Consider the following 27,199-nt stretch of genomic DNA (forward strand, 5'->3'; position numbering starts at 1 on the left):
AATGCAGAGGAACTCCGTGGCACTCGCTCGGCTTGAGGTGGGTTCTCTTGTTAGCGTTGCACGCCTGGTTAGCTTTAGTCACCGCATTACTTTGTGTTTTGGCAGCAGTCACTTCTCATCCATTCAGGGTCCAGAGGAAAGATATAAACGCCGTCCTTGTGTACACAGAGACTGGCCTACTGGGTGGTGGATGTCATCACATGACATCACACAGGTTTATGTCTCACCTCATAGTGGGATGAGTGAGCAGTCTAAAAACCATCTGAAAACACTTTTCCATTCCAAGATGGATCAGTTCCTCACAACATTGTGACATGGTAGATGGTTTTCTCTCTCTCACACGCACACAGGTTTGCTTTTGTAATACTTGGATTTGGTTATCTAGGATTCAGAGAACTATAGTTACATGAGTTACTGGTGTTAACCTAAAAATGTAGAGACAAGGGGCTTGGTTCAGCCTGATCATACGGCGATACCAGAAAATCTTTAGGTTTATGCATCTAACCCAATGACATACACTATATTGCCAAAAGTATTCGCTCACCCATCCAAATAATCAGAATCAGGTGTTCCAATCACTTCCATGGCCACAGGTGTATAAAATCAAGCACCTAGGCATGCAGACTGTTTTTACAAACATTTGTGAAAGAATGGGTCGCTCTCAGGAGCTCAGTGAATTCCAGTGTGGAACTGTGATAGGATGCCACCTGTGCAACAAATCCAGTCGTGAAATTTCCTCGCTCCTAAATATTCCACAGTCAACTGTCAGCTGTATTATAAGAACGTGGAAGTGTTTGGGAACGACAGCAACTCAGCCACGAAGTGGTAGGCCACGTAAACTGACGGAGCGGGGTCAGCGGATGCTGAGGCGCATAGTGCGAAGAGGTCGCCAACTTTCTGCAGAGTCAATCGCTACAGACCTCCAAACTTCATGTGGCCTTCAGATTAGCTCAAGAACAGTGCGCAGAGAGCTTCATGGAATGGGTTTCCATGGCCGAGCAGCTGCATCCAAGCCATACATCACCAAGTGCAATGCAAAGCGTCGGATGCAGTGGTGTAAAGCACGCCGCCACTGGACTCTAGAGCAGTGGAGACGCGTTCTCTGGAGCGACGAATTGAGCTTCTCCATCTGGAAATCTGATGGACGAATCTGGGTTTGGCGGTTGCCAGGAGAACGGTACTTGTCTGACTGCATTGTGCCAAGTGTAAAGTTTGGTGGAGGGGGGATTATGGTGTGGGGTTGTTTTTCAGGAGCTGGGCTTGGCCCCTTAGTTCCAGTGAAAGGAACTCTGAATGCTTCAGCATACCAAGACATTTTGGACAATTCCATGCTCCCAACTTTGTGGGAACAGTTTGGAGCTGGCTCTACCTTCCTCTTCCAACATGACTGTGCACCAGTGCACAAAGCAAGGTCCATAAAGACATGGATGACAGAGTCTGGTGTGGATGAACTTGACTGGCCTGCACAGAGTCCTGACCTCAACCCGATAGAACACCTTTGGGATGAATTAGAGCGGAGACTGAGAGCCAGGCCTTCTCGTCCAACATCAGTGTGTGACCTCACAAATGTGCTTCTGGAAGAAAGGTCAAAAATTCCCATAAACACACTCCTAAACCTTGTGGACAGCCTTCCCAGAAGAGTTGAAGCTGTTATAGCTGCAAAGGGTGGACTGACGTCATATTGAACCCTATGGATTAGGAATGGGATGTCACTTAAGTTCATATGCGAGTCAAGGCAGGTGAGCGAATACTTTTGGCAATATAGTGTATATTACACTACACTAACCCCTTATTTATAGAATTGCTTTTAACAAATACTTTCATTGCTTATGAGCAAACAATATTTTTTAACTTCTTTTTCAGTAAATTTTCTGTTTGTGATATCAGGACCTAGAGAAGGGAACTTGTGCTGGTTCTCAGTTGAAACCGGTTCTTATTTGAAAGATATATTGCATAAAAGGGATGCATTCTAACATCACAAAGTAAACACAAGAAACTTAAGGTTAAAATGAACGCGATAAGGAAGTGGAAGATAAGATTAATGATTCTACTATTCTATACATAGGCTTTGTTTTCTTTAAAAGCCAGTGTATCTGATTAAGTAACTCCATCTCCCAACATGTTTGGCAGAAATTACCTGACTCAGGTGTGGTTTTTTTGGTAGTTGAAACAGGACAAAAATGCGGTTTGGCAATGACTCTCCCTGCTTTGCATAATACATGCTTACTAATGAGTAATTGATACAAAAACAACAAAAAGTGGAGTTGTTATAAAGGATGAATAAGGAATATAACGAATAGAAATTGTCATTTAATTGAAATGTTGAATCACAAATAAGATTTTATTCATGTATTAGAATTGTATTCAACAAATTTCATATGATGATAAAATGACTCTTTCCAATTTTTTTCCTAAACCAATCAAAATAAAGAACAAAAATAAAGACAACCAAAGAAGGCTATTTTTAAGACTGTGAAACAGTACCACCAGTACTGTATATATTTTTATACACATGTGCATCTGCATTAATTTGGTTGGAGGTGAATGCCAGGTATGATCGTAATACAGGTCCAACATTATGATGTTCAGTTTCACAAAAAAAAAAAATATCATAACAAAAATATCACAAAGACTTTTTGTCTTTTTTCAACTGAATGTGAAACATGTTCTATGCCTAAACTTTGCCCCATTTTGTTTGGGAGAACTTAAAAAGAACATAAAGATACACAGCCAAGCCCCATCAACCACCAGTGGGCCTACACTCCTACCTTACATCAGCCTAACTCTGTGCACTTATATTAACATTTACATTTGTTTGCATAGTACGTCACATTTATCACGACTTGAGTGAAATGCGTACTACGCAAAGTATTTATTAACTTATATTAAACAGAGCTTGCTGAGGATGTGTGCGTTCTAATGTAAAAGTCTATAGGATTGTCAGCTGTAATGTGGAGTACAATCCCGGTTCATCTAGAGCAAAGAAATGATCTCACACTTCATGTGTAGTTGGCAAAAAATGCAACATCAAGCCATAAAAAAATATCTTCCCCAAAATACCCAATGGTGGAAAGAAAAAAAAAGAAAAAATACAGCATTAAACAGAAAGTTCAAACGGCAAACCTAAGCATCAGATACAGAAAGAAATAAGAAAATGTTTCAAGAAGTAAAAGTGCCTTTCTGCACAATACAGAAACAGCAGTAAGAGATGTTAACACATTAACTCTTACAAGCTAACAGAAAGACGACGATCTTTTTGAGTTAAAATGCAGATGGGCTGTATTTCTTTATGTTGGAATATTATTGTTATATATTTTATATATATTGTTTATATATTATAATTGTTATATATATATATATATATATATATATATATATATATATATATATATATATATGTATTTATTGTTTAATAGTGGAAATATTTCTATTTTCCTTGAAATAAACAACCAGAATATGCCGGAAGCTGTTTAAATCTGCACATTATAACATAATCAGTGACTGAAATGTTACCAAACATCCTGGTCTTGCAATATCTTAGACGTTTCGTATCCAGCCCATAAATGACCAGAGAAATCCTCATCAGTGTGATCTACAGTAGCCCTCTTTGGTTTAAAACTGTTCAACACAAAATAGTAGAATAGAAATGTATATTCTGCAACAAAAAATAAAATAAAATAAAATAAAAAATTGACCAGACTGCTGTTTTTATGCAGCAAGACTATTACACAATCACTGCGTAGCATTTAAACCAGAGTGCAAATGTGACACCTGAAAAGAAAAAAAATAAATCAGAATAAAAAGTATGCATTATACAGTATACACCCAGTGCTGTAATGCCATACCTGAAACATTCCCGAATTACTGCTCCGAGATCTTAAATATGCTGTTAATGCAAGGCAAGACATGTATGAACCTAAATTCAATTAAATGGACAGTTGTACCAATGAAAACCACGACCTCTCATAAACCAGTACCTGCAGAAAGCCCTGTGGCAACAACAGAGTGAGGAGGAACAAGGAGAAGTGAGTTGGCCTGACCAGGCTTTAGCAAGCAGGGAAAAAGAACAGAGGGGAGAAGAGGAAAGAGCAGCGAGGGTGATGGGGACGGTGTATGTGGCTGGACTGAAGTTCATTCAGAGATGCGAGTGGGAGTGCTTGGCTGATTCAGACTCATGGTTCTGCACAACCAACCAGCAAAGTCCACTTCATCCACTTCTGCACGCTTGATAAACGTGTGGCCCTGCAACAGCACAAGAAGAGGTCTTATTTAAATGAAATACTACCAATAACTGACCAACATGATCAATTGAACTCTTCTGAAACAGTAATATTTACTACTATAACACCGACTAACTACAGGGTAAAATTATGACAAGCATTTAGTAGGATGTTAAAATATACATGTTTCTTTGTATCAACATTTCTGTATCATTTATTGCCACCAGAAAAGGAAAGAAGACAACAAGCACCATCAACATCTTCAGGTCAGCTCTGTCAGCAGGGTTCTTCATGAGGCTGTGAAACAACAAAGAGAGACCAAATGAAATCCCCTTGGGAAGGGAGCAATGTGACCACAAAACTACAGCCTTTTATCATTGTAAAAACAGAGGACACAAAATGACTGTGCTGTGCCCTTTCATTTAAGGCCAAGAATCCATGTGAATGTGTAAGATTACGACAGCCCGATAAAGATTAAGACGACACTCAGTAGAGTTCAGGCTCGCCATTTTGTGCAACATCCATCCACAGAAACGCGTATGCATCCAAAGATGCCAATTCTGACGTGAGATCAAACAAGTGGAACTCACCATTTTGTCACAAAGTCCTGGAAGTCTGAGGTAAATACACCATGTGGCAGCTTAGGTGGGGGCTGTGGAAAATGGAGGGATGGAAAGAAAAAGCAAAAGAAGGTGATATTGAGGAGCAGTGCAAAATGGAAAAAACGTATGAAAAAACACCAGGAATAAAGTTGTACACTAGGCAGTTTCTCTGACCTCATTGACAATGTAGTCCAGTAGCTCAAATATAGCCATGGCCGGCCTGCTGTCCATTCCATGTCCTTTGGGAAAAGGCATTTCACATGAGTCAACTAAACTGCCTTATATATTATAGTGCCATAATATCTATATAGCTTTATATTTCTATAGTATTCTCCAAGGTGTCTCTGGTATACCATGGGCAGTAGCATCAGTGTTTATAGATCAAATAATTACAGATCCAACCATTATGGAGGTAGCAAACAAAAATGTAAGGAATATATATAGTAATTACTAGTATTAATGTAAACACCAATATTTTTTCAAATACTCACCAATATTGTTATAATAATTAGGATAAATTACCAAATTGCACAAATTAATTAAGATCTAATTTACGTTAGCAATCGTGTAATGGACGACACGTGTACTCTCACCACTAATGGGGCGTCCTGGAGGTCTGGGTCTTGGGGACGTGCTGTGCCCCTCTGTCCCTGCTCCATCCAGCACGGGTCGCCCAAAGATGGCCTCCAACTCCTTAGCGTCAGGTGGGGGGATGGGGTAGCGGCCAATGGCCAGCTCTACCAGTGACAGACCCATGCTCCACACATCCGACTGCACTGAATAGTGAGTGCCCTGGAGCCTCTCCGGCTGTCAGACAGGAAAAAGTAAAATTACAAACAGTCGAAATAGCGTCAAAAATGCAGCACTGGGCCGAGCTAGCAGCGGCTGCCTCCGCACCCCATACTGCGTTGCTGGGCATGGGCTTGGTTTCTGGCAAGGGCAGGGGCAGGACTGGGAGGGTGGGGAAAGAGAGTGAGGCCTGACTCACCGACATGTACGAGCGTGTTCCCACAAAGGAATTGGCCATGGAGTCGATGAGCTGGCCGCTCACGCCAAAGTCGCACAGCTTGATTTCACCGCGCGAGTTCACCAGGATGTTGGAGGGCTTCACGTCTGCAGGAGCCAAAGTGCAACAGAGAGAACGAATGTAGGTGAAATGGAGGGATGAAAAGGGATAAGGAGGAGTAGGGAGGCTAAGAGTGCCAAGGCTCAAATCCCACCACCTGGCCCTTTTCCTCCAGCTTCACTCCAGGCATCCTAATCTGTGCCAAGTATTCGACCAGAAAAACATTTCACAAGCAGCCCTGCTTATAGCTCACGAATGCAAGCTTCCTCTAATAGCAAACATGCATGGGTACATTTTCACCTGCTTAGAAGAAATAAACAATGTGCCATAAGCAGGACATCTTTTTGCCTCAAAACACTACAACAGAAATGTGGTTATCAGAAATAGCTTTAGCACTTGAAAAAGGGAACACATTTGTGCATCCCTAGACAGTAGTAACACGCAAGTGGTCTGACAACTTCTCTAGCCAACAGTTATGCTCTGAGATACTACCTGTTGGGAGTCATCCGTAAGACCCCCCTCCAGTGTCGCTTTCCAAAGGGAGAGTTCAAACGGACTTGATAAACAAGCGGGAAAGAGAGGTGATGCAAAAATAAGAATAGAGGGGGTTGCAGGGCGCGGCTGCCATATAATCACATCTGCAAAGCCATAATTACCAACCAGGCTCCCAGACAGTTCTGCACTCACTTGCTGACTCTCTGTGTCACAACAGCACAGCTACAGTCCTGGGTGTCCCTCATGAGCTTGTTCAGCTCTAACCTGGCTCCTCCAAACCCTTACACAAACCCTTACACAGCCTCAACGACGTCCAGTCAGCCATTTTGAGTTCACTTATAGTCTTGTCTCACATTGTCACTCAAAGAAAGCGAAACCTTAACCAACGGCTACCAGAGAAGCACGCCTAGGCATAGGTAATTAAAGGAAAATGTTAATAATTTTCTTACTTAAATGAGGGTCATCACTTGGATAACCTTTATGGTCACCTTACAAACATCATTTCACTATTCATTGCTGTCGTTTCCACCATTTCATTGCTGTTGTTCACGTAGGAGATGGACGTGAGTCGAAGGATATGAACACGAACATCACAGCGATACGAAAACACTAGTATTTGTGCTTGGTAAACTATAGCTAAAGCATAATATCCAGTTTAATATGTAAAAAACGGTTACTTTGTATTAAGTACAAAAGCAACATATCATAAATATGCTAAAGTGGTAGCAGGCCAGGAAATTTTTGGACAAAAATAAAATTTGTTACATCAACAGAAAAAAAAAATTAGTTAGAATAAAAAGAGGGTAAGGATAAAAAGGATAGCCATGAATACGAACTTTCTGGGCAGCCCTAAAGTGTGAAATGCAACTTGGCTGACGGCTTCTATTCCCACAACTTTCCAGTAAAAACCCACCACATTTGCAGGAGTATTTCAACCTATAAGCCAAATGGTCTGCCTTTTGGAGTTTCCCATTAGTTCTAATCTTGTTTACACTGATTCCAGATCTGTAACCACAGCTGGCAACCAATAGGAGCACAAAAGCAGCAACAACTAACTTTTTATTTTCCTGTACAAGCCATGTGAAGGACAAAGACTTGAACAGCAATTATTTATTACCTTTGGTTTAAAAACCAGACTTGATTTGAAGCACCGATCAGGATGAACTCAAGTTTATGATATTTAAACAACTATATGTAAAAAGCTTAGGTCATCTGAGACAATTATTATTATTATTATATCAATTTATCTTAATACAAATGTTTATTGGGATGTGATTTGTTTAATTATATCGAATAATTTAGAATACATAAAGCAGTGCTGTGGTACATTCCAACTTTCATAAAGCACTTGGCTGCTCTTCCCCATTCAAAGGCTCCCACGCAGCTTCAGTAATGTTGAGGTCAGGGTTTTGAGGTATCTGACTTAATACTGTAAGCGTCCCATTGGACTTCCACTCCAGGAAGGTCTTAATTGTATTTGGGCTAGTCATTAAAGTAGACTGATCATTATTCATCATCTGTTGTTTTTGAGCAGATCCCCTACATCATTGGTTGAAACACGCTCTAGACCATGCCAATGCTGCCTCCATGTTTAATAAACAACCAGACAGGAATCTCAGGTTTTTCTGACATACAGGCATATCAAATGTATCTGTATGGTGATACCTGTTGTTCTTCCAATTAGTTCAGTGCTTTGTGGCACTTTATGCACTATATTTTTTCCTGTGTTCTTTCTACCACACGCCCTTTAAGACCATTTCTTGTAGGATGACTTTTCACATTGACTTTAGTGCCAGGTGACGTTGCCAGATGCCAAGAAAGCATTTGACTGGATTTGCTTCTGTCCCTTAAGGAAATGACCTTTAAGATGCAGACAGTTTTTTGGACCTTTCGCTGCATTATTCTGCCCACAACATGTCCAGTTTCTTCATACTTCTTGATGACAGTTTGAATGCATCTCAAAAGGCCAGTTAGGTTGGCAGTTACTCGCTGACAATATCCTTGCTGAAACCAAACTACAATGACGTATGTTTATGTGGCAGTGTGTCAGCTTAGCTATTCTCCCCATGAGGCACACTGGTACTGCAATTACCATCCAATATGGCAATTTTTTTTTCCAAATTTTACCCCACCTGGTTTGGCTATCTATGTGTAATTGCATTTAATCAGATGAGTTGCTGGGGATGTTTAATAACAAACCCAGTGACTTGGGGTGCTGTGATTTTCATATCACAAAATATCAGTACATTTGCAGCAAAATGCAAAGCACATTTACAAACAAATTAACTCCTGCTGCCCAAATAAATTGCGTTAAACAAAATTTGGGGTTTTCAATAGGTTCACCAGGTTCCCCATGACTAGTTTCAGAGCTACTACACCGGCACATATAGTTGCCCTGTTTTACAAAAGGTTTTTACTGTTCTAAAAATATTTCTGCTGGAGGCACGAGTTCCTGCAAATGCAAATGTGCTTCCCATGTATGAAGAAAAAAAAACGGTCCAAATCTTACTAATGTTCAAATCCATATGCTGATTATAGATTTAGATTATATAGAAATACAATTTTAATAGAAAAAACAAAACAAAAAAACCTGCAGATTATATAGTTTCTGTATTAAATATCAGGCTGAATAATCCTCTCACAGCACTGAAATTACTAGATTTCTAAATGTCAGATTTCTAGATGTCTAAATGATGTGTATCAATATGTATTTCCTGCCTGAGCAATCGAGTATCAACTTGTACATGTACATGCATGCAGATTAACAAACATTTCTTTGGAATGTTCCTCTGAAAATACCTCGGTGCATAATTTGGTGCTTCTCGCGTAGATAGGCAAGGCCTCTAAGTACCTGTGAAACAAATAAATCAATCAATTAAATAAATTGCCAAACGTTTACTGAAAGACAGATTCATTGAATGAAAGATTTCTTGCCTATGACACACTAATAATAACACTTGAAAGAGTTGAAAGTATTTTTATAAGTGAAAGTATCAGGTTGAGACGCCACAATCTGATTAGAAATCAATTCTTTACGCATTTGAATGCTTCTTCATTGTTAATCTATTATGTCTTTTTTCACTATACATAGATTTGTGTTTTGCCATTTAGTTTAGAAGCATCTAATAATTTTCCCCATCTCATATATTTCTTATTCACGCCACTGCAGGTTTATTCAAAAGCTGCTTTAGCATTTTTAAGAAATAAACCCCTGCAGAGATTACTTTCTATCCTGCATCTTAAACTACAGCTCCACATGGGTTCATGCAAGAATACGTTAGGTTTATGTCATGCTTGGTTTAGTTAATAATGACCGGAAGAGAGTGATACTTACTGCAATACTAACTTTGCCCAAGATTTCCTCTGGAATTCTTCTAGCTTCTTTTAGTACCTGATCCAGTGAGCCTCCATCCTGAAGAAAATCAACAGTTTTATTCTTCACCGCTGTTTCTCAGCTGTTACAGTTTTATTTTAGTACACTATTATTCCTCATTCCAAGGCTCCATATCAAACAAACACACAGATGTTTGTTGCTCTCCACAGCCTGAGATCTTTAAAAAACGTTTTAGAAACATACTTTTAGCACATTCAACTTCCTCTCACTCACCATATGCTCCATACAGATACTGATCTCTCCATCACTGTAGAAAGCTCCATAGAAGCCCACTATGTAGGGCGAGTTACACTCATGCAGGACCTGCAGCTCACGAATAATCTGGTTCCTGATGGCTGGTTTGATTTCCAAATGAATAAGCTAGAGTAAAATAGAGAACATGGTCAGTGGTTTCATCCAACTGGAAGCAGCAAAAAAAAAACAGAATACACGCCCAAAACATACTCTACCTTCCTGGCCATAACCAGCCTGGACGGTTTGTGGCGCACTTTGTGGACTACTCCTCCGTTCCCGGCACCCAGCTCACAAATGAGCTCAAAGTCGTCGTCTTTCAGCTCACCCACTTGAGCCTTCTGGGTGAGGAAGGCTTCGAGACGCTTCCTCTGCTGCTCATCCAGGTCCAGCTCCCCTAATTTCTTCTGCAAGGCTTCCAGGTTAGCTCTAACCACCAGGGAGGAAAAAAAAAATCACATTATGAGTTGATCTGACATGTACACTTACATGGACGTATGTGATACTTCTTTTGAGGCGTAATATTTGTGCACAATGCTGTATTGATAGTGAATCCACTGCTGTATACACTAAATGTATTTTCTGCCGCAAACATGCATGATCTGGACTAACACAGGTGTGTAGAGCATCTATACATTTCTGTACTGCTTATCCTACACAGGGTCACAGGGAACCTGGAGCCTATCCCAAGGAACTTAAATCCCATGTGGCGGACTAGAAAAAATCCCAGAACGGAGTTTTACATGTCAGTCAGTCTAGAATGCAGGTATTTGTATTGCAGGAGGAAACCGGAGTACCCTGAGGAAACACCTAAAGCACATGCACACTCAGCACACAAAGGGGCGGAGGCAGGAATCAACCCCACCCCCACCTACCCTAGGGGTACACAGCAACCTCCCTTGTGTAGAGCAAAGTGTCCATGAAGCATAGTTTAATAGTTTAAAGGGTTAGTTAGTAGAGTCTGTCATGTCTATAGCTAACCCACACTACTCAAGCTGGAAGTGATCAATCAAGTGTGTTGTAGAGCAGGAAATTGTCCTGAAAATCTTAATCTGAATTAAATTATCCAGTGTAACAGAGGTGATGTCTGAGATAATATGAGATGTTAAATACTCACTCTGAGGCAGCATCAGCGTTGGTGGACGCTTGTCCCTCTCCTGTAGGCGTTATGTTCAGTGGGACTGGTCGGGGTTTCTTCGGGGCCATGGCTCACTACTATTTTCTTTTCTTTTTTTTATTCTATTCACCAAGAAATTCACCTCCAACGAATTACCACCGGTGCAATTTCCCCTAAAATGCCGCAATATATTAATAAACTAGTAGCTGAGAAGGTTTAGTTTTCCGAGTCTGTCATGCCTCACGGAGTTCTGTCACAGTCGGCCAAGTAGGCGGATGACAAGAGGACAAGAGAAGCTGCTCCCACACGGACAGGTAAGCATTGGTCGGTCGGAAAAGCTCTTTGACAGCAAAATGGTCTAGTGTGTGAGCTGGAACAAGGTTCGAGACGAAGTCATGGCTGTGATATTTTTGTCAAAGCTCTCCCAGTAGAGACTGGAGCCTGACTCGGCGCGGCCCTGGCTCCTATAGGAAGCGTCCTCGGACAGATGACAGCTTTTAGGCCTCTGTCCTAGCACAGCTGATCCCTCTTTTTCACCGGGGGATTGCAGCATTAGATCATCCCAGGTGCTGTCTTGTCGATGCGGGACTCGTGCTCAAAATTCCGTGAAAACACTTTTAGAAATTTTGCAGTAAAAAAAAAAAAAAAAATCCGGTACAGGAAGCAGCTCTCCAACCAGGAGGAAGCTTTCTGTATCTCGCGAGAGTTTGCGAGAAGTATCGCGATAAGACAAGATGACTGGAAGCGTTGTAGTGCAGCGGGTTCAATACCGGTTCTGGTGTTGGGACGTCACCCTTTATCTCACTTTAATACCACATACATCTTCAATATAAAACCGATTTGCTTTTCTCCTTAAACCTGCTTTAGGGCTAGTCCATCACTGTAACTTCAGTAAAATGTCATTTGCACCTAGCAAGGCTACTACTAGTAGTCTACATTTCAGTATCCTGGCAGTAACTGGTAATAATAATAATAATAATAATAATAATTAAATGCTAATTTTGTCACTACCACAAGTACAACAAATGTTTTTTGTCCTTTACACATACACTAATTGCCAAAGGTTTTGGGACACCCCTCCAAATCATTGAATTCAGGTGTTGTTTGTCAGGGGTTAGACTTGGCCCCTTAGTTCCAGTGAAAGGAACTCTTAATGCTTCAGCATACCAAGACAATCTGGACAATTTCATGCTCCCAACTTTGTGGGAACAGTTTGGGGATGACCCCTTCCTGTTCCAACATGACTGCACAGCAGTGCACAAAGCAAGGTCCATAAAGACATGGATGAGGGAGTTTGGTGTGGAGGAACTTCACAGAGTCCTGACCTCAAAATGCTAGAACATCTTTGGGATGAATCAGGGTTGAGACCTTCTCGTCCAACATCAGTGCCTGACCTCACAAATGCGCTTCTAGTCGAATGGTCAAAAATTCCCATAAACACACTCCTAAACCTTGTGGAAAGGCTTCCCAGAAGAGTTGAAGCTGTTATAGCTGCAAAGGGCGGGCCAACTCCATATTACATTCATGTACATGTAAAGGCAGACGTCCCAAAACTTTTGGAATGGCTCAGATTCTCCGCTCTAATTCATCCCAAAGATGTTCTATCGGGTTGAGGTCAGGACTCTGTGCAGGCCAGTCAAGTTCCTCCACACCAAACTCCCTCATCCATGTCTTTATGGACCTTGCTTTGTGCACTGGTGTGCAGTCATGTTGGAACAGGAAGGGGTCATCCCCAAACTGTTCCCACAAAGTTGGGAGCATGAAATTGTCCAAAATGTCTTGGTATGCTGAAGCATTAAGAGTTCCTTTCACTGGAACTAAGGGGCCGAGCCCAACCCCTGAAAAACAACACCTGAATTCAATGATTTGGTGGGGTGTCCCAAAACATTTGGCAATATAGTGTAAACAAACAATGAGGTAGCTTCACAAAACTAAAATGTCACAGTAAACTATTGTCAGTGTAAACTCCTTTTTCTTGCTTGTAGTGTAGTTAGCTGTTTTACCAGAAGGGTAGCTTAGGTAGCTGTAGCTTTGCTATTTTCATCAATACTTTCTTATGCCAGCTATAATTTTGGGCGAAAGTTATTTTGTCTGTTAAGTCGACGCTGGGTTACCAAGACTTTCTGACTTTTCTTTAAGTTCACCTGGCCAGCATTGACGCAAAGTAGGCAGGGTTGTTATGAAATGAGCTCTTTTGCTAGTGTTGGCCCACTACTGGCATTGTTGTTATTAAAAATACTCCTTAAACAACACTCGGCCAGAGCTTCAAAAAGAGGGCCAATATAATCACACAAAATAGACATTGTCCAATATCAGTTTTGCTACCTGGGGTGTAGCTTGACAATTTACAATTGAAAACTATCTTTCCAAAAAAAACACTATATTCAACACCACATTTCTGACTAGGGATATCCCAAGGTTTTTTTATTACTACTCTGTTATAACACGTCTGTGTACTGGTCTATCTGAGGTAAACACACCTCCATAACTTAAATTTTAACACTAGTGAAATAACAAGCATGAGCAGGTAAATGAAATTTCCTGACATTTGTTAATGGTTTCCAAATTCAGTGCAGCTTTTTTGTATTCATTTTAAAAATGAGATATTTTAAAAGTTCTCTATAACTTTCTGGATTGGAGTAGTAGTCTTTATTTCCTCAAGTTTTCAATTTGCATTATAGACGAATCATTAAATAAATCAAATTAATTTTAGTGTAGAGATCAGCACAGCATGCTGTTGCCTCACATGTAAACATATGCAGAGTGAAAACAGCCATGCGCGAGAGAACAGGCTGTGTTATACAGAACGGTCAAAGACGATACATTTTGTTGAGGACAGATTTGCAATGTCTATGAGGACTTTGACCTGTGAAAAACCAACATACACAATACACTATATATGCTGAGTGTCTTTCTGTGGGTAGCGTGACAAAGTGAACATGCCATTGAATACATAATGTATCTTATAGAAAGCTTTCTGTTAATGATTAAAGTGCAGTGATAAAGAAATATAGAAAGGATTAGTTTGCAACAAGGATTGAATCTTTACTAAAGAAGACATGAGTGTATCCGAAACAAACCTTGTTTATTTTCTCATATATAGCAAGATAAAGAATATCATCAAGGGGTGGAGAACTAGTGACACTTAAAGAGGATACTGCTATCGAACATCACCCACAGAATCTCACAAATTGACTGAAGTTTTCAGATATTCAGAAACTTAAAAATCCGTCAACAGCCAGAAAAAGCCCCAAATGACCCCCTTTCCCTAACAAACTTGTGTTACATACTATGTGGTATTTGCATACTAGAAAATGATAGTGTTATTGTATTCACTTTTGACTTAGCAACACTCTCATGTGCCATAAAGCTTTAATAATGCTAAATTCTCTTTTGTAAAACAATGCAACAAATCCGATATCGAAAAATATCCAATACTAAAAATCCTATTTCTGAGTTTTAGTTGATTTAGTGTATATTTTCTATGTAAATTTCTATTTCTTGTGGGGCGGTGGTAGCTCAAGTGGTTAAGGCTTTGGGTCATTGACCAGAAGATCGGGGTTTAAGCCACGGCCGAACTGCCACTGTTGGTCCCTTGAGCAAGGCCCCCAACCCACCCTGCTCCAGGGGTGCTGTATCATGGCTGACCCTGCACTCTGACCCCAACCCCCAAGAATGGGATATGAGAAGAAAGAATTTCACTGTGCAGTGATGTATATGTGACAAATAAAGACAACTAAACTTACTTACAGTGCTGCATTTGGTTATATGGTTCATTGGATAGCATTGCTACCCCACTTCTCCAGGGTCCCCAGTTCAGTTTTTTGTCTATGATGACCTGTGTACGAGTGGGTTTCCACCCAGTTCTGTGGACTGGCTAATCTAAATTACCTTTAGCTGTGAATGTGTCCACATTAATGTCCTACATTGGTCTGGTGTCACTTCAAACATGCCATTTTCCCTGGCATACAGTGTTGTGTAGCTTAAAGTTAACTTATTGTTAATTGATAAAAACTGTATTTTGTGTTTGTAGCTATCAACACTTCAGCGCTAGATAATGCCATTAACTAGAAATGTTTGTTTTGCAGTAGTATTTTTTAAAACGGGAAAGCAGACTTACACAATAGCTTCCCTGTCTGAGTGGAGCATCTGGAGGAAATTTCGAGCTGGTCAGGCAAGGGAGAATTTAAAAAGGTACACACTGGTGATTTTAATGACTGGGTAAAATGTTCCACAAAGAAGCACAACTGGAACATCAGTTACTTTCAGTGAAGGTAGAATATACGTCAATCATAAAGGACATGGTAGTGATAGCAGTGCTACAAGATAGGTGCATCTCTGGACCAGCTGATCAGAAACAAGTGAACATTTACTAACTTTATGAATGAGGAATGGGGTCTACCAAGTTGATATTATGTCCCAAGCATGACATCTAGAGGAAAGATGCAGTAACTGTCCTGTTAAAAAGGTTACATCCCTCTTTCTCAGTATTTTTATTCAATGATAAGCTTCTGTTGAACTGAGCTGGCTAATTATGGTCTAGAACATTCATCCACCTTCAGGAACCACTATATCATGGTTAGGGTGGTGGCGGTGGATATCTTGGGAACACAGCCTGATGTGGGAATACCCATTCACACACATGAACACTAACCTGAGCTCAGGTACAACTAGTACAATGGTTAAAAAAAAAGATGACACTTGAAAGACAAACACTGTTTTTTAAAATCAGTTTAATTAATTGCACACATAAATGACAGTATGATGTCCTTGAACTTTTTACATGTTTTCCATTTCAACAGGGACCACCGAATACTTGATTCCACAGCCAAATCCATTGTTGAGGACATGACAGCATTTCACCGTTTTATTTCTCTCTTCTGGAAGTGGCGAAAACAAACCACTGATCTTTTTTATCCATGACCACCCACTGGAGCAAATTGGAGGCAATTCGAAAATTAATAAAATATTATTTATTGGCTTTTAATATCAACATGTAAAAAGACAAAAGAATTACATTGCAAGCCACTGCCCATGCTATCTTAAGCACTGTAATAAGAAGGGATGTCACCAGTAAGGATTCATTTCCAAACCCAAAGAACCACTTCAGGTCAAACCCCAGATTTCCAAAAAAAAAAAAAAAAAAAAAAAAAAAAAAATCACTGAGACTCAAAACTTCATCACCAACAAGAAGCAGAAAGTCATTCTTCATACAAATGAACATTTATCTATCCAATTCTCTTCTAAAATGTACATTTTTAATGTAGAATGGAAATCTACTCAAGAATCTACAAAAAAATAACATGAGAGGAAAAAAACCCATCAGTCAAAATGTGGTCCAGTTGGAGGACAAAAAACAAAAACAGGGACTACTAACGAGAACAGAATATGCCAATATGAACTCTTTTGCTTCTCTACTAAAAACCTGAAGCTGGGCATATTGTGGACAATACATGGAAGACTATATGCGACTCGCAAATCAAAATGAAAATCGAATTTCTTCACTGTTGTGGTTTTCCATTAAGACATTCCCTTGCACAGATGGAATACAGTATGGACACGGATGTTTTCAAGTTAGAATCCAAGATGATTTAAGGGGGTAGGGCGTAAAAGGTGGGGAGTAAAAAAGCAGGCCTGTCACTCGGAGCAGTGGACATTCTGCAGTGGTTTCACCTTTCCTACTCACTGATAAGAATTTGCAAACTGTGAGCCCCTTCATCTTAATATTGTACCTGATACTCCGGTATTATGGGTCGCTAATCTTGAAGTGACTTGGAGTCCAGACCAAAACATTGAGGCCCCTTTTAAGTGGTCAGCCTCCATCTCCGCCCCCCCCAGTACATGGTCATATGCTAACTCTAACTGAAGCTTGAAACACAACCCAGAGCAGGCTTCTGCGATTAAGATCAAGTCAAACTAGTTCCTCATGACATGCCCATATATCACATGACTAGCCCACAGGCAAGTGGATTACAGACTTCTGCGAGTGGATGCAGCAAAATCTCCCATCTAACCCGGTAATCAGAAGAAGCCTCCTAACCATATTTATTTCCCTTCCGAAAACTAGCACTTAGCACTGCACTCTTCTCAAACGCCTCAATATGTACAAATAATACAAATGCTATTTAAAGACAAATGATTAAAACAATAAATACAGGAATTGTGAATGTCAAAAACAAGAAATGTTGCATGTTACACTGATCACTGATTCCACATCAGGAGATTAATCCAACATACCCATCTCATGACAAGAACAAATGACATCCAACATCAATGTCTGATTCACAGGGCTCACAGTGGAAACAAAGTCTCCTATCACTTCCAAACCAAAAAGGTCCAATTAAGGGAAAAAACATGACTGACTTGAAAGAAAAACAAAACAATTGCACAATTGGGTTAGATGCCTTTAGCCCCATTGGAGTTCATGCAGTCACTGAATTTTACTTCTACAAATGATTTAAATGGCTGTTTGATTTTCTTGGCATTGTCTAGGCTTCTTTTCAGCTCCATCTCCTCCCCCTGCCTTCCACAAGGTTAAGTTCTCCTGAAAGCAGCTCCATGTACTTCACAGCCTTAGTAGCAAAGCCACAAAAGTGAGACTCAGAGACTTGCAATCATCCATTTAAGTTCAGATATAGATATATATATATATATATATATATATATATATATATATATATATATATATATATATATATATATATATATATATATATATATATATATATATATATATAGATATAGATATAGATATAGATATATAGATATATATATATATATATATCTCATTAGCTTGTACTGTACAATATTTACCCACTGGAACATCAATTTTGAAAAGTTCTCACAGTTCCACTGATGAGAGATCATATCCTTATTTCAGCTAGGAGGCAAAGCGCAGCACTCAGGACTTTGAGCAAGCCTGATAGGAAATCCATTGCTTGTGAGAAAAGTCCAGGGCTGTTTTAGTGAGATTTCTAAGGGCATGACATTATGTAGCGAATGACTTTTCTTTTTTTTTTTTTTTTTTCCAGTGTTAGAGTTTACAAAAACAAAAACAAAAAACAAATCAAGTCATGTTGTCTAGACTTTCAAGTTGTGGTCAAGTTTGCCTTTAGACTGAGGTAGGTTGTCAATTTCCATGGAACAAAAGAAAAATACAGGGGGACACAAATAAATATGAAAACCAAACCCTTAACTTCCAAATCTGACCAAACTATGCATAAATTACAGAGACGGCTGATATTTCGGCTATTGAATCCTCAATATGTTTAAATCCAATGAAAATGCCTCTGTATTAATTATCCGTTGTAAAAATTTTAATGCCTAACTTAATTTTTATTTAAACTTAACTTGTCTCTGTATATGCCATTAGCGGTTCTGACCATATATTGCTGACGACGACTCTTTTTAAGCATCTCCTCACAGAACTTGTCTATGGTGAAAGCTAAAATGCCTATGGTGACTGTGAGGCTAAGTGGTTTGGGGTGAAAACGTGTGGGGGAGATGGAAGAGAAAGAATCAAAGGTGGTTTATAACTCCTCCTTAGTTATTTAAAGGGAGAAAACAGTATTATGACGCCATGGAGAAGACAGAGGATGGCTTTAGTGGGCATCTATGGATTTCCAGTGGTGTCATGAGGATACCCACCTGCTCCAGAGGTCAACAGTTTGTGCATGTGTTTGTATGTCTATATGAGTATTTTGGGGGAACGCATTTTAGGAGAGAAAATGCTGGGACTGAGGGGATTTTTCTAGAGCTCAAACCCGAACCCATATCCCCTCTCCCTCTGTCCGTATCTGCAGCCTGGTTCAGTATGCAGTGACAAGATCTTTGTCGTAATCGTATCGGCCCCTCTTCGGTGCTGGGCTGTCCTGGCTGTCTTCTGTGTCCTCGCTGTCCCCTGCCCCCCCTCCACCCTCTTCCTCATCTGATGAGTCGTCCAGCGTAAGGTCCACCACTGCGCCTCCACCTGAAGGTCCGCTGGCACCACCTGTACCTGCAGCTGGGCCTCCCGATGCCGATCGTCCCGTCTGGCTCGTACTACTGTGTGCTGGGGAGTGGCCATTTGTCTCAGGAACGCCTGAAATAACAAAGTACTAAATTAATTCACAGGAAGTCAGCAGCTTTTCAAGTAATCTTTATATTAGGGCTGAAACAACGAATTGATCAACTCGATAATGAAAATTGTTGTCAAGTCCTCTAAGGCATGGGAGCATTTCATATTCAATTCTGCGCTACATGTCGTAACTTGCAAACTTTGCAAAGTGGGGCTTCAGTGTCACGGAAACACGACAACGATGAACGAGCACAAAGTTTAATGCAGGTTTGTCATGTGCTATATTTGTGTGCATAATGTGTTGGTCATTCACACAGAATGCGTTTCATTCCTAATTCCTTTTCCATTATTTTTAATGAATGCGATATATGAATGTGTTTGACCGCTGCGCGCGCATCTTTTGCAGTCCCTCGCGCGTCTCATGTTCAAATGATTTCTCCTTTTCCAAGCAGCGCAGCTCATCAATGTCACTCACAGAACATTGGACCAATCAGAAGGCCCCAGAGGCGGGGCAAGCGTTGCAAGCTTCGTTTACAGTAGCAGGTTGTCATGGCAACTTCATGGCACATCCTGAGCCCTTAGTGTTCTGTACTGCGCTTTTTAAAACCATTCCTAAATACTGAGTCTTGTATTTGTAAACACAAACATACCTTCTGTGTGAATGCTTTATTCTGTGCAAGTGCTTTATTCTGTGCAAGTGCTTTATCTGCAGGCTTACAGTGTCCGGTGTTTGTTGTGTAAAGAGCACTGCGTTACTCCTCATTCACAATGTAGATGATAAACTGCGCTAAAAGTTGTAGTGCAAGACCGTTAAGTACTGTCCAGTTAAAACAGTTTGATCAAAATAAACAAACAATATTTGTTTTTAATCAATATTTGTTACCAATTAAAAATAATGCAATGCAAAATTTCCTGGAAGACTGAATGGATCATTACTTGGTAGTCTAGTAGTTCTGCTTCTTTAAGAAACACAAACAGTTTGTGGTTTAAGTTTTAAAAGGTCAAAAGTTTTCTGCTTAAAAGCTGGAAAAAAAACATTGTGGTGGTGTAAAGTTTTAGTTTTACGTTCATATTTGTAACACCCAATGTGTAAATTTAACCTGAAATAAAAAAGGAATTAAAAAATGTGGCGTTTTTATCCGATTCATCTAAATTTTATATAATATAATATAATAATAATAATAATTATATATATATATATATATATATACACACACACACACACACGGTACTAATAGCATTTAGATGCTAATTGCATCAATTAGATGCAGCAATAAATTAAACAGATTGGACCCTGCCCTTGTGAGTTAAAGTTTTAAAGAGGTGATACTAATTTCTAATACAGTTTTTAGACTGAAATGGGGACATTACTTTGTTTAGAGATGTTTCTCTATTATCAAAAGGTTAAGAATTCAATTCCCACCAACAACCTAAACCCTCAACTGTTGCAGGCTGATCAAGTACTCGGAGCTTGGCTTCCTTTTCATCTAGGATAATGCAAAAAAACAAAACAAAACAAAAAAAAAATACTGTAAGCCAGTCATGGCTCAGTAATTTAAGTTCTGCTCTTGTGATCGGAATGCTGAGAATAAACCTTTACCCTGAATTAGGATAAAAACGTCTACAAAAGTCAGGTTCTGCTTTAGACACAAAGGAAAGTCTTACATATATCCACAACCGGATACTCCGGAGTGTGGTTATTTTCCCGCTCCCTGTCTTTTTCTTTGTCGTCTCTGATTGGTCTCCATGAGCCATCAGTCAAATACTCGATCTCTTCCACATCTTCGGTCTCCTTCAGGATCTCGGAGAGCAATCTGAACCAGGGAAAAAAAAGTAGCTTTTAATTAAGTGTCTCAGCTTGTAGAGTAGGAAATAAATCATTAGCAACACCATCAGCTTACCCATCGATGGTGAGCAGCTCAAAGGGAGCAGGTTTATCACATACAGGGCAGGTCCATGTGGGTTTCTTCTCGTTCATTTGCAAGAAGAAGACGGCATCGAAACACTGCAAGTGAGCGCAGGTGAGCGCCCGGCACGGCACTCCCAGACGCATCTTCACCAGCTGACGGGACACAGGGATGGTGAGCATCATATATACTTCTCCAAAGAAAATATTTGGAAAATGGTCGAACCACTTAAAATTAGCTTCTTTCAACACAGCTCATGTTTCCCAAAAGCATTCATTTATATTATTAAGCCAGTGAGAAAGATGAGCACTGATCTGATTTCAGTATTTTATTAACTAATATTCAAATGTGTCAGATGTTAAACATTTAATTAATATCCCTTTTTATATTTGTATGACATTTTACAGTGTAATGTAGATTAAAGCTTTCTGAATTACACACTCCTTCTTAGCTACGTTTTAGGAAAAAGGATGCCAAAGTCTAAAATATAAAGAAGCCAGATCCACTGTAGGGCAAGAGCACAGTACTTGTGTAATTATATGATTATTACACATTCTAAATATCTTTAAACATACAAAGGGCAACTTCAAGTCTCTAATTACTACATTCAAAAAAATATAAGAATTAAATAGGTTTGATAGCTGCAGTTCAACTCATTATGTTTTGGGAGATGAAATGAAAAGAATGACTGAATGAATGAAGGACAAAGACTTACTGGGCAGATCAGAGACACTCTCAGTCCTGTAGTGGCGATCTCACTCTCTGGATCGAAACGCAGTTTGTCTTGAACTAGAGAAAGCACAGTTCAATCCAGGAGCCATTTTATTTATCAGACTTTTAGCCATAAGTAACCAAACACAATCTGCTGTATTTATATGTAAATAAAGCTTCTAGTTGTGATGACTTACTGCGTTCACGACATCGCTCAGCACTCTCCACTGAGCAGTGCTTGAGCTGGTTAAAGAGCTCTGCAGATGTGAAGACCCTCACCAGGTACACAGCCACCGAATACCGCTGCAGTTAGGAAACATGTCAATGTAGGAGCATTGGGGTACATTTTCACTTTGATTAATTCATGCATGTCCATAGACCTAGATTCACATTGAGAGATGTTTCTAGACCAAACATATTAATAATCAATAGCTAAGAAATTTCAATTCATTTCCATTCTCACTGAAGTATATCCAACTACATTTGTGACTCGGGTACACGGCAAGTATTCCTAGGATGTTTTTATGTCTTTATGTTATACCTTTCCAAAGTTGCCCCATGTGATGGTGACTCTGTTGGTGGCTGTCGAAAGATGAAGCCAGGGGGTGATGTTTATAGGGCGACAAGGACGACGAGGTTCCACCCCTGGTTTATTGGAAGGATAATAACCCTGAAAGAGAAGTAACAGAGAGAAAATTAGCAACGGTGCAAAAAGAAAAATGTGTGTCATTAATATAAATGAGGCTTTTTGAATAGACTCAGTAGTGTGTAATAAATCTAGGCGTCCTCATTAAAATTCATGCCAACAAACCAAATGATGAGAATTTATCTTCCTACTATAAGCATTATTGTCTAAAGCATGAATCCAAAACCAGCTGGTAGGCAAGTATTAAATATCATTCCTTCGATATCAGCCACTGGGCAATACCAAGTAACCAAATTCATAGATGCGATATAAATCTACTTACGGGAACATGACAGTAGGACTGATTCACTTTGACAGCAATATTGGGAGGGTACTGATCCTCCTGAACACCAATGGAGTCAGTGTAACAGATTCTGAAAAAAAGGTTGAACATTAAAATCTGCTTCACATAATTGGGAAAAAAAAAAAAAGACACATTTGAGTCTCTCTTCACCAGATTCTTGTATACAAATTGCTGAGTTAGCCAGATAGGATTGTTAAATTTACTGGATTTGATACTGGATTTGTCTGTTTGTAACAAGACGAAAGAACAGGAGCAGACAAATGATGAATTCAAATATATAAATAAAATTATTTTGCTGGCAGGGCTTGCGTCTGGTTCGAGAGAAACGTCACTGAAAATCAATACTGACTGACCACCTTTAATCTTTGATTAAATATTTCTTTATTAATGGGAGTGGTCTCTTTCAGGATGACTCCGCCCCCTCCTATAGGACATAAGTGCTCACTGAATGGCTTGATAAGGATGAAAGTTGTATGCGAAGGGCTTTGCTGTCACCAGATCTCAACCCAATTAAACGCCTGTGAGTGATTTGCAGTGTGTTAGACAGCTATTTCCTTCACCAGTATAAAAAAAAAAAAAAAACCCAGGACTAACTATTTTGGTGGCCCAAAACCTTAATATGACACTTTGGGTTTCTGCGCGTGCGTGTATGTATACATATACAAACACAAAATATGGCAGCTTTGGATTTGATAAATGACACAAAGGACGAATTTACCGTAACAACACTTTTAAAAAGTCTGACAGACTTACCTAAGGACCACCTGGACTGATTTAACTCCCGGGCGAAGTTCACTAAGGACACAAGCAGATAAAAGTTAGCCGTCATTCCATTTTATATGTTAATTAAGTAAATAAGTAAATGTGTTTACAGAGAATAAATATTCTAAACCATGTGAGAGAACAGATCAGCTTTTGCAGTAGTCTTTCCCATTTCTGAAGATATATGCTTGCAGCAAAAACTTAATTTTGCTCAGTTTTGTCAGTGTTTGTCACCTCCCTTTGTATTCCTGATTTTGATGTGAATATATTAAAAAAGCAGTGCCACCAAGAAATGTGATCATGAGTCATCTGGTGTTAGTTGTGGTGTATGCGATGCAGTCAGACAAAAACCAAGTGTGCAAACACTTAAACCCTTAAAGCGACAATAGAGAGAATGTTGAGCACAAATAGAATTTTGTTCTGGACGCAGGAAGTCAAGGATCTGAACATTTACTTCTTCTACTCACCTGGAGTTTCGGATCTGGTCTATTTGGCTCTGTGTCAGTTCAAAAACACACTGACTATCCTGTAGTTTCTCACTATTCTGCGCAACTGCAAAGTATAGCAGAGAGAAGAGAATTAACTGTTAGCTTCTAATTATTAAAAGGTAAACGACGGAAACTAGCTTGACTTTGTGAATCGATAGGACATACTTAGCTCTGTAGGTGGCAACAATGTTTCTAGGTTGTGGTAGAAGGGCAAGGGCACTAATTTAACTTCAGCTGCTGGTGGAGCAGCCAGCTTGGGCATGCCATTGAGGTAGTCTGTGCCCTGGGCTGTGTTTCGTGGAGACGAGTTGATTGTTGGGTAGGACACTGCTGGTATTCCCTCCGGGCGACGGGCAGCCAACCACCCGGGGGCTTTGGGAAAGCGTGTTTCATAGAGCTGCCGGACGTTCTTCAGCAGCTCCGGGCTGTATTCTGTCTGTACCAGTCTCAAAGCTCGGCCCACCAAGTCCTGCTTTAACCCGCTTTTACTGCGGCCCATAGAGGCCAGCAGTGTCTGCAGATCAGACACCCGGAAACTCTTCACCATGTTCTAGGCACAGAAGTGAAACGAGAGTGCAGAGAAGGAGAAGGAGAAGAGACAGAAAACAAACAAATCAATTAAAAGGATTGTTTCTAAAAACAGGGGGATTCCTCAAAAGCTCAGCTATTGATCTGATCCCATGCAAAAAGCCTACAATCCCTAATGTTTACCTATCTTTTTTTTCTTTCTTTTTTTTTACATGAATGCTACTAATACGAAATCAGTATTTACAACAAGTCATTTTCTTCTTGCTTGCAAACAAGTAAAGCTCTGCCACATTACTTACACTCAGAGGACAACTGCAAAATGTCAGTGTCCAACTGCACATAATTACCTACAAGCTCAAGCATTTTTTAAATACAACGAATGCACGCGATTAACTTAAACACTTTCCACTAGTTATGGCGAATCACGAATATTAACCCTGGTTGTATTTTGCACAATAGTAAGTGATGAGGACCAGTGAAGGGAGGCACCGGCACACAGCTCCACACCACAGTCATTTATTAGCTTTACTTCTGTTCCTGACGTCGGGATGTTCAATAGCAGTGACAGGGCTATGTGTTGTATTTATGATTAAAATTGGTGATCTGTTTTGAAATAAGAAAAGTGACCCTGTCTCCTCAGTGGGGCGCCTACTTTGTGAGCTGGTGTTTTTAACAGTCCCATCATTCATTTCTACCAACGTTAGCCTGTAGCGGCTAACCTTAGCTACGTCCAGACACCAGTGCCAACCGCAGTTTATGGGGTACCTACTAGAAGCAATTAGTTCAACTGAACCCCATGCTCTTTATCAGCTCCTGTCGTATTCAAATACATGACAACCGGTCTCTCTCGGTCTCGGGGAGCTTTTATTTTTCCGCACTAAAAAATAGCTCCATCTACTTACCATCGCTTCTACCAGTTCGGCCGCCATCTTCACAAAGCAGCACCGCGAGAGCCTAAGGGGAAAGGCGGCAGCGCACCAATGAAAAGCGCAGGAACGCTTCTGTAAGAGTGCCGCTCACCCAATCAGCGCTGTTCTCCGCTCCAAAATGGGCGGTGCCTATGCGAAACAGGCGGGCTGCGAAGATTTAAAACGACAGTACAGTTGAAAAAAAGCGAGCGATTCCAGTCAGGTCTACCCTTCCTAATAGGCCTCTGATTCTTGTAAACATATACAGTGATGTCTGAACCTCATGGTCTTACTGGCCCGGTTTTAATAGTCTGGTTTTACAACGAAACTCGGTATATTTTCAATCCAGACTTCGCCATGACTACCGGGCTTTGCGCTTGAAGTGGAAAGGAGCGCGTGGCTCCGGCAAGTCCGCTCCGTACAAAGAAATCCATTTCATAAGTTTCACAAAGCCAAGCCTGAAGAGATAAAATGCTTTTGTTTTAGTTTTTATCTCCAATAGGTATTTTAGATGACGATATTTATATAACCAATGAGATATTCGTGGATAAAAGACGTTATTGTCGCATTATAGGATTAGTAATAACACAGATGATCGAGGCTTCTGCGAAAGAAAGTGGAAAAAACAACAGCCTGGGAAAAATCAATTTTCTCCATTCCTCACTGAACTCCATGTCATGTTTTACTTGTCTGGTGGATGTGGTGGGGGATGGGAGGGCATGGAATTGTACAGAAAAACGTTTTGTGTGGAAGAATCAGAGCTGTGCATTGATTGGAAATAAGCTGATATAATAACAATAAAAGCATCCACTGCAATGTATCTGTACGCAAGATTAAAAATATATAGGATTGATTACCAATTAGCTGACAGCCTGAACATATTTTGCAAAGACAGCTTTATATTTCGATTTATATAACGCAGTTGTTTTGTATTTGGTAGAAATGATGTTTCTTTTAGCTGTGGGCACGTGATTTTGTTGTTTTTGGAGTTAATTACTGACAGCGTCTCCTTCAGGAACTGTGTGGATTTTTCTATTTTTATTCATGACATTCACTTTCTGATGGAAAACACTAGGGGGAGCTGTTGTGCTGTGCTTCAGAAATGTAGACCATAATACACAATAATGTTTGTATGTGTGTTTGTGTGTGTGTGTGTGTGTGTGTGTGTGTGTGTGTAGTATATTCACTATTGTATCACAATTAACACCTGTATATCTACATATTCATGCAGTAATATACACTGTATTGGCAAAAGATTTGGGACATTTGCCTTTACATGCACATGAATGTAATATGGAGTTGGCCCACCCTTTGCAGCTATAACAGCTTCAACTCTTCTGGGAAGCCTTTCCACGAGGTTTAGGAGTGTGTTTATGGGAATTTTTGACCATTCCACTAGAAGCACATTTGTGAGGTCAGGCACTGATGCTGGACGAGAAGGTCTGGCTCACAGTCTCCGCTCTAATTCATCTCAAAGGTGTTCTATCAGGTTGAGGTCAGGACTCTATGAAGTTCCTCCACACCAAACTCCCTCATCCATGTCTTTATGGACCTTGCTTTGTGCACTGGTGTTCAGTCATGTTGGAACAAGAAGGGGTCATCCCCAAACTGTTCCCACAAAGTTGGGAGCATGAAATTGTCCAAAATGTCTTGGCATGCTGAAGCATTAAGAGTTCCTTTCACTGGAACTAAGGGGCCGAGCCCAACCCCTGACAAACAACACCT

At 40.1% G+C, this 27,199-nt stretch overlaps 2 protein-coding genes across 2 annotated transcripts; both read right to left on the minus strand.

The window, feature by feature from the left end:
• Positions 1-2,501: 2,501 nt before the first annotated feature.
• On the minus strand, positions 2,502-11,831 carry map2k2a (mitogen-activated protein kinase kinase 2a). The gene is made up of 11 exons (XM_058401023.1): positions 11,126-11,831; positions 10,227-10,437; positions 9,991-10,137; positions 9,718-9,795; positions 9,183-9,234; positions 5,811-5,935; positions 5,416-5,629; positions 4,997-5,061; positions 4,811-4,872; positions 4,472-4,517; positions 2,502-4,242 (listed from the first exon to the last, which is right to left on the minus strand). The coding sequence occupies exons 1-11, from the start codon at positions 11,212-11,214 to the stop codon at positions 4,132-4,134; spliced, it is 1,200 nt and encodes a 399-aa protein (XP_058257006.1). The 5' UTR covers positions 11,215-11,831; the 3' UTR covers positions 2,502-4,131.
• A 6,165-nt stretch (positions 11,832-17,996) lies between these two features.
• On the minus strand, positions 17,997-25,588 carry pias4a (protein inhibitor of activated STAT, 4a). The gene is made up of 11 exons (XM_058401797.1): positions 25,469-25,588; positions 24,204-24,588; positions 24,018-24,102; positions 23,542-23,583; positions 22,768-22,858; positions 22,341-22,469; positions 21,997-22,102; positions 21,804-21,877; positions 21,083-21,243; positions 20,847-20,995; positions 17,997-19,205 (listed from the first exon to the last, which is right to left on the minus strand). The coding sequence occupies exons 1-11, from the start codon at positions 25,493-25,495 to the stop codon at positions 18,934-18,936; spliced, it is 1,521 nt and encodes a 506-aa protein (XP_058257780.1). The 5' UTR covers positions 25,496-25,588; the 3' UTR covers positions 17,997-18,933.
• Positions 25,589-27,199: the final 1,611 nt, after the last annotated feature.

Source organism: Hemibagrus wyckioides, linkage group LG10 (assembly GCF_019097595.1).
Source record: "Hemibagrus wyckioides isolate EC202008001 linkage group LG10, SWU_Hwy_1.0, whole genome shotgun sequence".
Taxonomy (NCBI): Eukaryota; Metazoa; Chordata; class Actinopteri; order Siluriformes; family Bagridae; genus Hemibagrus; species Hemibagrus wyckioides.

Coding starts and splice junctions, on each gene's coding strand:
- map2k2a (XM_058401023.1), bottom strand. CDS start 11,214: ATGGCCCCGAAGAAACCCCGACCAGTCCCACTGAACATAACGCCTACA. Junction 10,138..10,226: donor GGCTGGTTATGGCCAGGAAG/GTAGAGTATGTT, acceptor ATTTTACTCTAG/CTTATTCATTTGGAAATCAA. Junction 5,936..9,182: donor GCACCAAATTATGCACCGAG/GTATTTTCAGAG, acceptor TGGCTCCTGCAG/ACGTGAAGCCCTCCAACATC.
- pias4a (XM_058401797.1), bottom strand. CDS start 25,495: ATGGCGGCCGAACTGGTAGAAGCGATG. Junction 22,103..22,340: donor CATGGGGCAACTTTGGAAAG/GTATAACATAAA, acceptor TCCTAACTGCAG/CGGTATTCGGTGGCTGTGTA. Junction 21,244..21,803: donor GAGTGTCTCTGATCTGCCCA/GTAAGTCTTTGT, acceptor GTGTCCCGTCAG/CTGGTGAAGATGCGTCTGGG.